This window comes from Meleagris gallopavo, chromosome 1, assembly GCF_905368555.1.
Source record: "Meleagris gallopavo chromosome 1, MGAL_WU_HG_1.1, whole genome shotgun sequence".
Taxonomy (NCBI): domain Eukaryota; kingdom Metazoa; phylum Chordata; class Aves; order Galliformes; family Phasianidae; genus Meleagris; species Meleagris gallopavo.
Window position 1 is genome coordinate 167,823,980 of NC_139404.1, and position 13,418 is coordinate 167,837,397.

Here is a 13,418-nt window from a genome sequence, read left to right on the forward strand (position 1 = left end):
GCTATTGATATTTGTACTTTTCTACAGAGTACAATTAACTGTTATACTTAGAATTATACATATATAACCCTGTCAATAACAGGCAGTGATTAATGTTTGAAATTGGAGCATAATTCCATGATTAGACTAACAAGATGTGACCTCTGTTCTTCTTTGTGCACTCACAGGTACTCAGATACTTGCCAGCCAAATTGATTCATATTCTTCAAAACTGCATTTTGCAAATGGAATTATCAAAAGGCTCAAATAGAGTCAGTGCAGGAGAAAATAAGGTTATTTATGGGCAGGATAAGTCTGTTTAATATAATGGACTTCATTCCTTCATTTGTTTGGAAACCAATTAAAATTGTTTTGTCACAGTAACTTTTGCATGTTGGCAAGTTAGCTCCAATGGTGTACCTGTATACCAACCAATGCTAAGGGGTAAGCAAGAATTAAGAGCAACACTTATGGGTAGGAAGACACCCACTCTGCTTCACCACTGCTAAGCCCAGAAGCAGGAGCTGTGGGAAAAATATGTAAATATTGTGGCTAAGATTATACCAGATACTGGTACACAGAATATACTGCTGGTTTCATAGATCTTATCCAAATTCCTGGCTGCCTCTGGGCTTAACGCTCACAGGGGCATCTGAAGAGCTGATGAATGTGCATGCCTGACAGTGCAGTGTGGGAAGCAGGAGAGGTTAATAAGTCATGGGCTGGCTTAGTCATGTGTGGCTGGCAAGCTAAGGCTAGTGAGCAGAAAAAAGAAGGTGCACAGATGATAGACTCTTTAAATTAGGAGAATATCTTTAGATAGGGTAGAAAAATAAAGGAAAGAAGCACAGTCTCACTATGGCAGTAGAGTTCTTAGTACTAATGATTAGTTTTGGTGGGGACATAGCTGAGTCAGTCTATAACTCAGATGGGAGATGATTTCTGTTTTTTTTATCTCTGTCTTCTCCACTGATGCAGTTATATTTCATGGCGTAGTAAGATCTCTGATAACTCTTTACATCCAGCAAAAGCTCTTGATAAGGTATATATCAAGACACTCATTCTAGTTTTGTAAACATACAACATACCACTTTTCAAATATGATCAATTCAAATTTAAATTGCATTTGTGGATTTTGTCTTTTTATATTCTGTCCTTCTGAATACATTTTACCTTACAAGTAAAACTTACTATGGTGATGATAAAGACTAACCTTTGCTACTTTTTCTCTAGTTGATTTTTTTTTTAATATATTCTATTTCTGAATCAATCCCACTAGTTTAAATTCACTGATTAAACAAACACCATCATGCTGCTATTGAGTAATGCTGGGAAAACCTGTGTTTGCAATAGTGACATAATTGCAGTACAGCCCATTATTTCACTGGTTATGATCTTTTTTATTTATAAGCAGGTAACTTAAAGTAGGCTACGGGAGCACTTGTGGAATGCTTGTCCAGTATGGGCAGCCCTTGTTAAGCTGAAAGTACTTCTCTGTGAGGTTCACCCCAAGTTTGTTGCATTCCTGGATTATTTTTCATGAAATTCTTCTACAACCTATTGTAATGCATAAAGACTCTAAATCCCTCCCTGCTTCGCAAAGATTTGTGCAGAGATTATAAATGAGTAGCAGATTAGCATTAGATGAGAAAGCCCATTCTGTCAGAGAGCTGATCAATTCAATCTACAGCCAGTTCTGATGTGTGTGTTTTTGACAGGGTCTGGCAGATCTCTCTCCCTGAATTTGGAGTTCCTATCAAAACCTACTTTCTTGGTGTGGTGGAAGCTGTGCAGACCCGTTTAGATCAAGTCTTGTTGTCTTAAGTGGCTGATCCTTCTTGCCAGCATCTCCACCAAGCTTGCTCCTGATGCCAGCAGTTGGGTCAGGCTGTGGCAAGACAGCAAGCAATGGAGAAATCAAATGGTGAGAAGGCTGAAGATAGGTAATTAAATAAAGGAAATAATTCAGAAAGAAATTCAGCCCATGGAACTGAAAGGCCAAGAGAAGAGCTGAGAAGCAGAGAGAAGGCTGAAGAGTAGCTGAATGTGCGTATTGTAGAGTCATAGAATGGCTTGGGTTGAAAAGGACCTTGAAGATCACAAAATCGTAGAATTCTTAGACTTGGAAGGTACCTTTAAAGGCCACCTAGTCCAACTCCTCTGCAATGAACAGGGACTTGCACAGCTAGACCAGGTTACCCATGGCTTGATCCAGCCTCACTTGAAAGTCTCCTGGGATGGGGCATCAACCACAACTCTGGGCAACCTGTTCCAGTTCATCACCACCTCCCACTGTAAAAGACTTTTTCCTTATATCTAGCCTAAATCTACTGTCTTTAAGCTTAAAACCATTTCCCCTTGTTCTGTCACATCAGACCCTGCTTAAGAGCCTGATCCCTCCTTTTCCGTAGATCATCTATTAGAGGCAAGACTTCCGTAGTGCCCACAGAATTCACCCCTGTGAAAGTGTCAGATCTGTCCCCAAAAGCCTTGTGTTTCCACGTCAGTTTTGTCTGAGTGTTGCCATTGTTTATCCTTTCATAAACAAGAATAACTCTGTTACCAACAGGTCTGCTGAAACCAAAGACATTGCATGGGAGCAAAACTGTGTCAGACAATCCACAATCTTCTCTCTGCAAAGTAGGAGAAGCATGAACTCCTGCTGATTCATCAGGAGTTGTAACTGATTCCACATGGCATATCTGATATCAGAGTTACTGCATAGAAAAAAGGAGTACCCTTGATTAGTGCAACCAGCAATATAATAAAGAGTGCTGTCTTGTACAAGCCCATCAAAAGAATGGAGTGATTTGCTTTATACTTTCAGAATGTCATATGATCATTTCTGGGTTACCCAGAAGTGTCTTCAGTTAAGAAACTGCTGGTATTTTCTTCACGGACACAAATCTTTTATCTTGTTGAGAAATTTCTTAAGCAAATTAACTCATCAACTGTGTAAATAAACTGATGTTGCATAAAGACATCTAAAGTGACATTCAGTCATAGCTTGTTGACAGTTTAACTCATTTTATTTGATTCTTTTGCACCCATGAATCCCTGTCAGTTTATGAAACTGTGGTTAATTTACTCATGAATATATGTAGTTCTTTATGGCATTAAAGAAAACATCTTATTTTGCTAAACAGAAATAGGTTATGGATTAACAGACTTCATTACAGATACACCCGAATATATAGTTACATTCATCAACAATGCCTAATTGAATTCCTAAGGATTGGCTGTCTTGTAAATCACCTCCAGATAGGCAATCAGAAACAAGCAAAAAAATGTATAGACATGAAAATTCTTTTTCTTTTTTATCTTGTATTTTCCTCCTGTAAAATCACTGCAATGAGAAAGAGAAGATTGTTGTGACAGATCTAGGTCACTAAGATAATATGATGTGCACTAGCAAGATGTTTGAAGCAGCAGTGTATGGAGTTCTTTTAGAGAAAGGGGATAACAAAATGACCTCCTTGGCTGCCGGGCCTCATCCATTTCTGTCATGCCATATAATCTCTTTTGTAAAATGATCAAGCTCCATCTTTACCATTACTTGCCCCAGAAGACTCTACTGATGTGATTAGAAACCCTTCAGTAGTTTGTCATACATGTTTCTTAATGGATAATTCATCTTATCTTTCTTTTTTCTTTTGCCTGCATCTTTTTCAGTTTGAATTTATTCTTATTCATATAGAGGTGATTTAAGTCACGTGCAGCATTCTGGATGAGGCCTTACTAGTGTAAGGTATGCACTGCATGAATACTTTTTTACCTAACTTGAAACTGCTCAGAATCATGTTTCTCACAGCTTTGTCACTTTAATAGTGCATAGTGACCGAGATCTCTAATTCCTCCTCCTCTGTTATTTCTGACTGACAAGTCCCATAGCTGAGATAAGTGTTTATTTTCAAGAGTTTTTGTAGTTCATCCCATTAATTCCTCTCCCTTTTGGGATGGAAATCAAGCATTTTGTATTACATGAAAAATCCCAGTGAGAAAAATCTCAACCAAACTTTTTAAAATGCAAACTTCTAAAAGCCTTGCTGAGATGAGTGGGATGATGACAAGAGTTTATAATTGCTGAGACACTAGGGGCTTAGTTTACTTATCAGTGTCTAATCCCGTATGAGATTCACCTGGCCTCTAGCTGCTCCTTGAGGACATTGGCTCTCCACATGTAACAACTGTTCAAGAATCCAGCAGGTAGGCAACTGAATTCCTCTGGAGGGATGAGATTTGGAACCAGATTCAGATCGTAACCATCAGCTCTCTTCATCCTAGGTGTCTACAAGCAAGTTAGATGTCTAAAGCTGTCCTTAAAATCCTTAGCAGCTATCTTACTGAGCGAGTGGATTCTGGAGTATTCTGCTCAGTGAACTGGATGAAAGAGATAATGTCCCTGTTGAAAGAAGTGGTATATTCCCATTGAGATGTCAGAGAATTAAGTTACTTGCTAAAGGCTTTTTGATGTCTCAGAGGAAAAATAAAAACATTTGCACCACAATAATAAAGAAATGAGGAATAATGGTAGTACCACACATCTCCCATTTCTTTATTTTTGTTCTTTAGCTGTCACTAGGGTATTAATGTTAGAAAGCAGAATATGAATGAATCTGAACAAGTCAATATTATGTGAGGATTTCAAGCTAGTGTAATTCAGCCTGCAAGACAGGGATCCTCTTCCATTTATTCTTGTTTCCTTCAAGGCTCCTTATGTAAATATTTGGGATTTTGGCAGGGTGATTTCTCTTTGTTATTGAAGTGAAACATTTGCTGTGAGCATACTGAATGAAGTGTGCTTCGTAATTATTTGCAGTAACAACTCAGCATCAGAGACTTACAGTTGTAAGACTGCCAATTCTGTATTAATATGATCTTCTTTTCTCCTTCTCCTGCTGCAGCAAGCACGCAGTTGGTGTAGGAAGTCTGCAAAGCAGAACAAGCATCCATATCCATCTGTGTCAACAGATTCCCACTTCACCACTTTGCCAGGCTTTCATCCTCAGAGCCACCAATCTGTCCCTGAACCGCCAAAAGAAATGAGTCAAAACAAGGTGCATCATGCAAATGGCCTTGGTCATTATCTTGGTTTCTCCCAGCAGGACCTCAGACACAGTGATCAAGAAGACTTCACACGCAGATCCAGCAGTGCCTCCAGCATGTTGTGGTCATTTCAACGAAGCAAGTCTCTGTTCTGCTTGCCTACAGTGAGTTCCTCCTCAGCCTCAGAGACTGCCCATTTCAGTGAAGCGTTTCAGTTTTTAAATACTGAGTCACCTGCAACCAGGTTAAAAACATGGAGATGCAGCCCTAGGCTTAACATCGATGACTTGGAGGATGCACAAGAGACTGATGTGGACACAGGGAGGAAGCTGTCCTTCTCAGACCTGTCTGTGGTCTCTGCATACTCTGGCCTTAACAGATTTTGCAATGACTTGGAAGCCTCTCTTCCGCTACGGAAGCAAGCCTGCAGAATGAGTACAAAGGCTTCTATCAGTGGAAGGCCTGTATCCTCTGTGTGCAGTACCTTTGATCCTATGGATGGTTCGCTGCCATCTCTCTCTGAGTGGTCATCCAGCTCATTCATGGCAACATCTCTCTCTAAGCAGCCCAAACAGTCTTCAAGAACAGCCCCTTGTTCCCTTGATGATTGTGGTAGTATTTTCCCAGTTTCACCAACTAATGATGAAGAATTTTACATCTGAGGTTTCTCTGTCTCGCATCTTCCAGGACAAATTTTTTTTTGTGATGACTGGGCCCTACTTGAGCTTACAGGATTTTTCTCATGGAAGAGAAGGTGATGCAGAGGAGTACACTAGATGTTTGAAGAAAGCTCCTGGATCCCTCAAGAGATGAATGTCCCCAAAGTATGTACCAGAAAGCAGTCTGTGCCGGTGCCCAGTACCTTTGCACAGGGGGAGATGATCTGCACAAAGGCTTGTCCGTGCCAGTGCAGGGCACAGGGTTCCTATGACTGATCCTTAGACTGTTGGTGAATAAAATTCCAGAAAAGGTGTGTAATAATCCAATTCTCTTTGACACAGACTGAAGAGTAATTTGTGACACCAAGCTGCTTTAAATTTTCAGAGAAATTCCCTTAACTCAGAGAGATGGGAGTACAAAGAGATCTTCTTTTCTGCTTGCAAGTTCCAAACGTTTCTATAAGGATGCAGGTCCCAGTAGTGTGTCTCCATAGACTCAGAGAAGCCTGTGAGGTTGCCCATCATTCTGTCTAATATCTGAGAGTTTACACTGCTGGGAAGAAAGAAGCTCCATTCCTTCCACAGGGAAGAGGAAGCTCCACTGGATATCTTTGCTTTGACTGTACAGAGTATGGAAAGTGCCAAACTGGAAATTTTATGTAACTTTTTCTACTCATCTGCCTGTTCTTTCCAGCTGGGACTGTAGTCCAAACTGCTTTATGTAAGCCAGTGGTAATTCAAGTAAACAATATTTACTACCTCTAACTCAGACAATTCAGAGTTTACCTTTTTGGAATACAAAACAGGAAAAATAACCCAGCCTTTTATACCTTGCTACACCACCAATCCAAAATATATAACAACTTCATTTTTTTAAGGGTTGTTATTTTTTTGTAAAAATAATTGCAAAGATGTATTCTTCATATTTCCAGAGCAAGCATATTTGTTCTTCTCATATAAGTCTGTCCAAAGGGATAACAAGTCAAAATTTACTAGCTTTTCAAATTGTGTTTTTAAAATACGTATTCTTGATAGCCCATTTTGCTACGATCAAATTGATTTCTTGATAGCCCATATCAATCAAATTGATATTCAAAAAAGAATAAATTGTAAGTAAAAAGCCATTAATATGGCAGCTAAGTGCAACTTTAAGCTCAAGGAGGGAAGGTTTAGATTGGGTATCAGGGGGAGGTCTTTTACAGAGAGAGTGGTGAGGTGCTGGAACAGGCTGTCCAGAGAGGTTGTGGATGCCCCATCCCTGGAGGTGTTCAAGGCCAGGTTGGATGGGGCCCTGGGCAGCCTGGTCTAGTATTGAATGGGGACGTTGGTGGCCCTGCCTGTGGCAGGGGGGTTGGAACTTGTTGATCCTTAGGGTCCCTTCCAACCCCGGCCATTCTATGATTCATTCTGTGATTGATTCTAAGTCAGATTTATAGATTGCGTCATGCTGATTCTGAAAACTTAATTTTGTGCCGGAGAGAAGTGACACTGACTGCAGCTTTGGTCTAGTCAGTAAGAAAATGGCTGTGTTAAAAGGTGGATGTTAGATGCTGCATGAGATCTATACACAGGTTATATGAAGTTATATGAAGGCTTACCTTGATGGCACTGAATAAAAATGCATTTGTGAAGAAAAATGTTAATATTACTAGGGAGTCTCATTGTGAAGAATTGCTGCTTTAAAGAAACAAAGAAACAAACAAATCTAAATTATCACACACATAATCTAAATAATAGTTGTGAAATTTGGAACAGATCTCCTGGCCCATTGTAATTATTTCAGTAAATGCAGTTGTGCAAACAGTTCTGGAAGAAAGTCTGAGGGAAACTGAATACGTGTTTATAGTGGAAGGAGGGAAATTCCATTAAACTTGTACCTCAAATCCAGATGAGGTCTGGATATCACTCCCCAAGACTTTTTCTTTTTGCTGTTACTTTCTCCACATAGAGAAAGGCATCAGGCTTAAGTGCAAGTCTCCTCTTTGTGAGATGCAGTCGTGGTGTGTACCAGAGGTAAGCTGGTCTTCTGTGCTAAATATGATGTATAAAGAGGAAATTCTGTTGAGGCTGTAAGAGCATAGGAGGTTATCAGTCTTCTCCTGTCCTCACAGCTGTTTAGGTTTGCTGCAATTTTTGGTAAACCATTCTCTTATGAAATGTCTGGGACCAGAAGTAGCACCAATGAAGAATTTGTCCTGATATGCATCTGTGCTCTGCAGACAGAATATGTGTTAAACACTATGAGGTTTTCCAGTAGCTTGGAAATCACTCTGCAAGCAGCAATGCCCAGGACAGACAGGCTCCACAGGTTTGAAATTATGATTTTCTGTCATATCTGTGATAGTACAAAGAAAAATGATGGACTAGAGTTCTGTATTTGTTGGAGTGACACTTTATGAACACTAGCCACTTTTAGATACGGCGTAAAATTGGTTCAAATCTGATAAAATTTTAGTATTTATATACTATTATAATTTTAGTATTTCTCATTCCTGGATATTAGGAAGTATTCTGGACATTAGGAAGTATTACTTTTCAGAAAGGGTGGTCAGGCACTGGAATGGACTGCCCAGGGAGGTGGTGGAGTTGCCGACCCTGGGGTGTTCAAGGAAAGACTGGATGTTGTGTTGAGGGACATGGTTTAGTGGGAGCTATTGGTAGTAGGTGAACGGTTGGACTGGATGATCTTTTAGGTCTTTTCCAACCTTGGTGATTCTATGATTCTATGATTTAGAAGGGGGGAAAAAAGATAATCTCAAAATATTTTAATAACACAAGTAACATTTGATCTGGACATGAAATCAAAGTATTCGGAGAATTGATTTCAGCTGATGCATTTGTTAGATCCTGGAATCAGACCAACATCCAAGCTCTTGACAAAAGCTGATTGGGTTACCTAATGAAGAGTAGGCTTTTAAATGTCTTTCAGCTCTGCAGGAAGAAATTCAGTCTATCTGGGGTCATCTCCTGACACCGGAGGAAACACTGGTACTGGAAGTTTACAAGCAAGAATAGGAGAGCTCAAGTGACAACTGCGATGCTTATGTGTGCTGTTAACCTGGAGATCCCCAATCATCTGACCTTCAGATTTTATCCCATTAGTCTTAACAGGAAGAAAGCCAAATGAACTTCCACAGACTGAATTTATGGTGTCTCCACTGATTCTGTCTCCAAGTTTTCTGTTCTGTTTACTGGTACTTAACTAGAGATGAAAGTTTTCTTTGTTTACATTCATGGTGCTTGAAATAACTGAGTGTTTTACTGACAGGAAAAAAACAGCAAAGATAGTGTACATAAAACATTTTGTTTGTAACGGAGAAAGCCAGAAGTTGAAGAGTGTTTCACTGAAGCTAATATTCATTCTCTTTCCATTATTTAAGATGACACTGATCTCATCAGAAAGCTAAATATGCACAGTTTTGTGGTATTTACCTATGTATCATTTTGTTTAAGTTAAATTATGAATAATGTATTGAGAACTGCAGGTTTTCCCTGGACTTTCTCTCCTTCTCGCCCTAAAATGTGTTGTTTCTGTTAAATAAAATAGAGACAAAAAGTCATCTGTGCTTATTCTTCTGTATGCTCATTTATGAAGTATTGCAGACTCACTGACTCTATTAACTAGGCTTCAGAATGAACGCAGTGACACAGGCTCCCCAGTGCCTGTCAGTGGGATAATTGCAACAAAGGCATAGCAAAAATATTTTTATGTTAAGCTCATCTTTGCCTCTGCAGACCAGATCTTTTGTTTCTCTTTGTATTATTATAAATCATTTGCTCCAGTAAAGATGGAAGATGAAATAGGAACTGTGACAAACATTGCTATCTTGTGTGCTTAAACCCCATCTTGGTTTATTTCATCTACATTGATCTTCATAAGTGTTTCCTTTTTATTTCCATCTATGTGGTGATATCTAATATATATTCTTTTATTCCTCTTGTGAGACTTGTCTGCATGTCAATGTTACATTGTACATGCAAAGCTATGTAGGTTTGGCTTCGTTTAGTTTTTCTGGTTTTCTGGTTTGACACTGTGGTATCGGCCACAGAAACATGAGGAGTGGGCAGGGGCCTCTGGGCCTTGTCTAGTCCAAAGCATCTTCTCAAAGCTGTCGTTATAGAGTCATGGAATATACTGAGTTGGAAGAAGGCTCAAATCTTAAGGTTCCAAGCCCGATCAGGTTGGCCAGAACCTCATCCAGTCATGTTTGAAAACCTCCAAAGATGGCAATTTTGCAGCATCTCTAGGCAACCTGTGCCAGTGTTTAATCACGCTTATTGGGAAGAATAATTTCCTAATCCACACTCAGAATATTCCATGTTCTCTGTGGCTGTTCTCAATCACCTTCTTATTCATCTTGTGCCTGGAAATGACTTTGAGGAAGATTTCATGATTATCTTCCAGGAGATTGATGTTAGATTGATCAGCATGTAGTTCCTCAAATTCTCGTTGCCCTTCTTAAAAGTTAGGACATTTCCTTTCTTCTAGCCATCTGAGACTTCACCAATCACCACAGTCTTTCAAAACTGTCAAAAAGGAGTGTCACAATGATCCTTCAGCACTATCAGAAGTAGCCCATCCAGCCTTAAGGGCTTGTATATGTCCAGCTCATTGAATATGTGATGCAGTCATTCCCTAATGTGATTAGTACCTTTCTCCTTCAAACTTTGCTACTAGCCACAGATGCCTGGAAGACCTGACAGCAGATCTTGTGACTGAAGAGCTTGTGTGTGAGGACTGAGGATTACCCAGTTGACAGCTTTCTTTTCATTTACAGAAAACTGTAACTGCTGTAGTCCATTCTGAGCTAGTTTCCACTTGTTCAAAGGCTTTGTCTGTCTTTTCTTCTTGGTTGAGTGAGTTGTAGGACATGCCCACAACAATATCTCTTTTGCTAGCTTCTCCTGACTTATGAGCTCTCAGCTGTCTCATCCTCTGTTCCCTGGCAAATATGCATACATCTGTGTTGCTCAGCTGCCTATAGCACAAACTCCACCACTATCTTCCAGCCTTTCCTAAAGAACCTGTATCCAGCCAAGGCAGCTCCAGTTGTGCAACTGTCCCATCACATATCTAATCATGTTTTTACTTCTGAAAGTGCTGAGATTTTTTTTTTTTAGAAGTTATTTCCAGGTTCATCAGCCTGAGAATTTGATACTGGCCATCCCATCTGCCCAGCAGCATGGAGCTATCCTGGTCTTTGTCTGTATCTGCTGGTCCAATCCTGTCTCAGCAAAGAGTTTTGGAGGCAGAGAAAAATTGTGGATGTCTAAACAATGGAAAAAGAAATCAGAATACTGAATATACCACATTGTTATCAGCAAGGAGATAAGATCTTGTGATTGTTTTCAGAAGCTTTTCAAGGCCTGCAGATTCATGTCTAGGTAGTAAGTACTGCAGTGGGCAAGCCTGTACACCTGAGCTACCTTCATAAGAACATACCAAAAGGCTATGGGAGTGATTAGGATGGTTACATACTGGAACAGGTTGCCCAGAGAAACTGTGGATACTTCATCCCTGGAGGTGTTCAAGGCCAGGTTGGATGGGGCTTTGTGCTTCTAGAGGAAGGTGCAGGTGCCCTGCCCAAAACATGGGTGACTCTGATTCCTCATGTCTGTCTCAGGAAACCCTGTGGTGACATCGAAGGAACTTCTGTAAATGTTTTTCCTCCTTTGCGTTCAGTTGCTTTCTAATTTATTATTGGCAGCATCCTGTGAAAGGAAGTTCTGCTGCCAAACTTGTTTACAGAAAGGGTCATCTCCTAAGCCTGCCCGCTCTTAACACCCCTTGATAAACCCAAGATTTGCTACAGGGAGAGATACTCAATAACTTTCTCTTGTTCACCATTTCCAGAATACTCATGTTTTTATAGGTTTCTATAATATTGTCCTCCTGGGAAACCATTCCATGCTTTGTCTATCTTTCTTACCCCTCTGTATTTTTTTCTATACTGCTGAGTGCTTCTAGATCTACTCACATATATAGGAAAATCTGTCTGTTGTCAATTTGCAGAAGGGTTTGAAGTTGTTTTCCATTTTGTTTTCCATTACTTTCCTAGTAATTTGTAAAATGTGATTTGTTTCATTGACAGCAGCTGAGCTACTGAGCTACTTTTCATAAAACTTTATGTAGTCCCAAGGTCCATTTCCAAGTAGTAAAAGTCAGCTCAGAGCCAGGTATCGTGTATGTAAAGAGAGTTATTTTTCAACACAATTTACTTGAGAATTGGCTATAGTTTCATTTACAATTTCATCTACCATTTTATTGCCCAGTTGCTGTGTATTGTAAGACTCCTGTGCAGCTTCCCCAGTTGTCCATCATCCTTACTATCTTGAATACTTAATATCCTCAAGACACTTCTTTTTCACGAACCCACCCTTTTTCCAGCTTTAAGTCATGCAAAACAGTACCAGCTCAAGTATAGATCCCTGTGTGACTCCACTGCCCACCCCGTTCCACTGTCAGAACTATTTATTTCTGCTTTCTGTTTCCTGTTTCTAATCAGTTCTTTATTCACGTAACCTTACCTCTTAAACTATCGCAGCATGGTTTCTTCAAGAGATTCTGAGAAAAGGCATTGGAAAGCTGTTCTTAGCTGTACGCATCATTGCTGATGCTTTCTGAAGTATCTAATAGATTTATGAGATGTGATTTCCCATATAAAACCATGTTGACTCTTCCCTAGACTGACTCAACATGGTTTCTGTTCTGGTAAAGAATTTTCTCAACAGTCTGTGTCCTTTGAGTATAGAGCATCCCTTTCCAGCTTCCAGGACTCAGCACAGTGTAAACTGGGGAATTTACACAGGACCTATGTACTTCCTGAGCCAACCCTATGTTCAGATCACTGTGTGACCTACTGCTCTATTGTGCTACCAATGGATTTATCCTCCATGAATTTGTCAAATTCCCCACTGAACCTCTTGTCATTCCTCCGATTTCCACAACACCTTATGGCAACAAACAGTGCTGCATTTGTATGCTATGTGAAAAGATATTCATGTTTATTTGCAGCTTTCACTGAGGTCATTTATTGAATGCTTCCCGTGCCAGATGAACTCAGTGCAGTGTTGGGTAATGTTATTTCAATAGCTGGGAAGGATCTTGCCGCCTTGAGTCCAGGAATGAACAGAATGAGAGATCATAGAATCATAGAATCCTTAGAGTTGGAAGGGACCTTTAAAGGTTGTCTAGTCCAACTCCCCCGCAATGAACAGGGACATGCACAGCTAAATCAGGTTGCTCAGATAATTTGAAGGAGACACCTGCACGTGAACACGAGGGAGACATCCAGGTGTGGAATGTTCTTGTGAAGGCGTTGTAAATCCTGTGGTGGGAAAATGTCTGCAATGGTAAATGGAAGTGGGTCAGGGCGAAAGTTCAGACAGTGGATTCATTATCACTTCTTGATTTTTGGCTCTCTTTTGAGCCTCCTCAAATATCTTTCCCTAAGATATACCTAATGCCTTTCATACCATGGATTGTTCCCACTAAGAGAACAATCTTAATCCTACATCAAGGCTGCTTGCCTCTGTTTCCAGCGTTGTCCCATCAGTGGGTGATAGAGAACTAGCACAGGTCACCAAAAAAGGCTGTAGAGTCTCCTTCTTGGAGATCTTCAAAAGCTGCCTGGACATGGTCCTGGATACCCTGCTCTGTGCGTCCCTTCTGGAGCAGGAGTTGGAGCAAATGTCCCTTCCTGCTTGAACCATTCTGCAATTCCGTGATCAGAC

The 13,418-nt window shown here is 40.2% G+C and overlaps 1 protein-coding gene across 1 annotated transcript in view; it reads left to right on the forward strand.

The window, feature by feature from the left end:
* The window catches only part of FAM124A (family with sequence similarity 124 member A), a 41,464-nt gene extending 32,277 nt beyond the window's left edge, over nt 1–9,187 (forward strand). Inside the window, exon 4 of the mRNA XM_085215920.1 lies at nt 4,884–9,187. Within this exon, the coding sequence (XP_085072046.1) occupies nt 4,884–5,687 (804 nt within the window). The 3' untranslated portion in view covers nt 5,688–9,187. The remainder of the gene's footprint in view (nt 1–4,883) is intronic.
* Nucleotides 9,188–13,418: the final 4,231 nt, after the last annotated feature.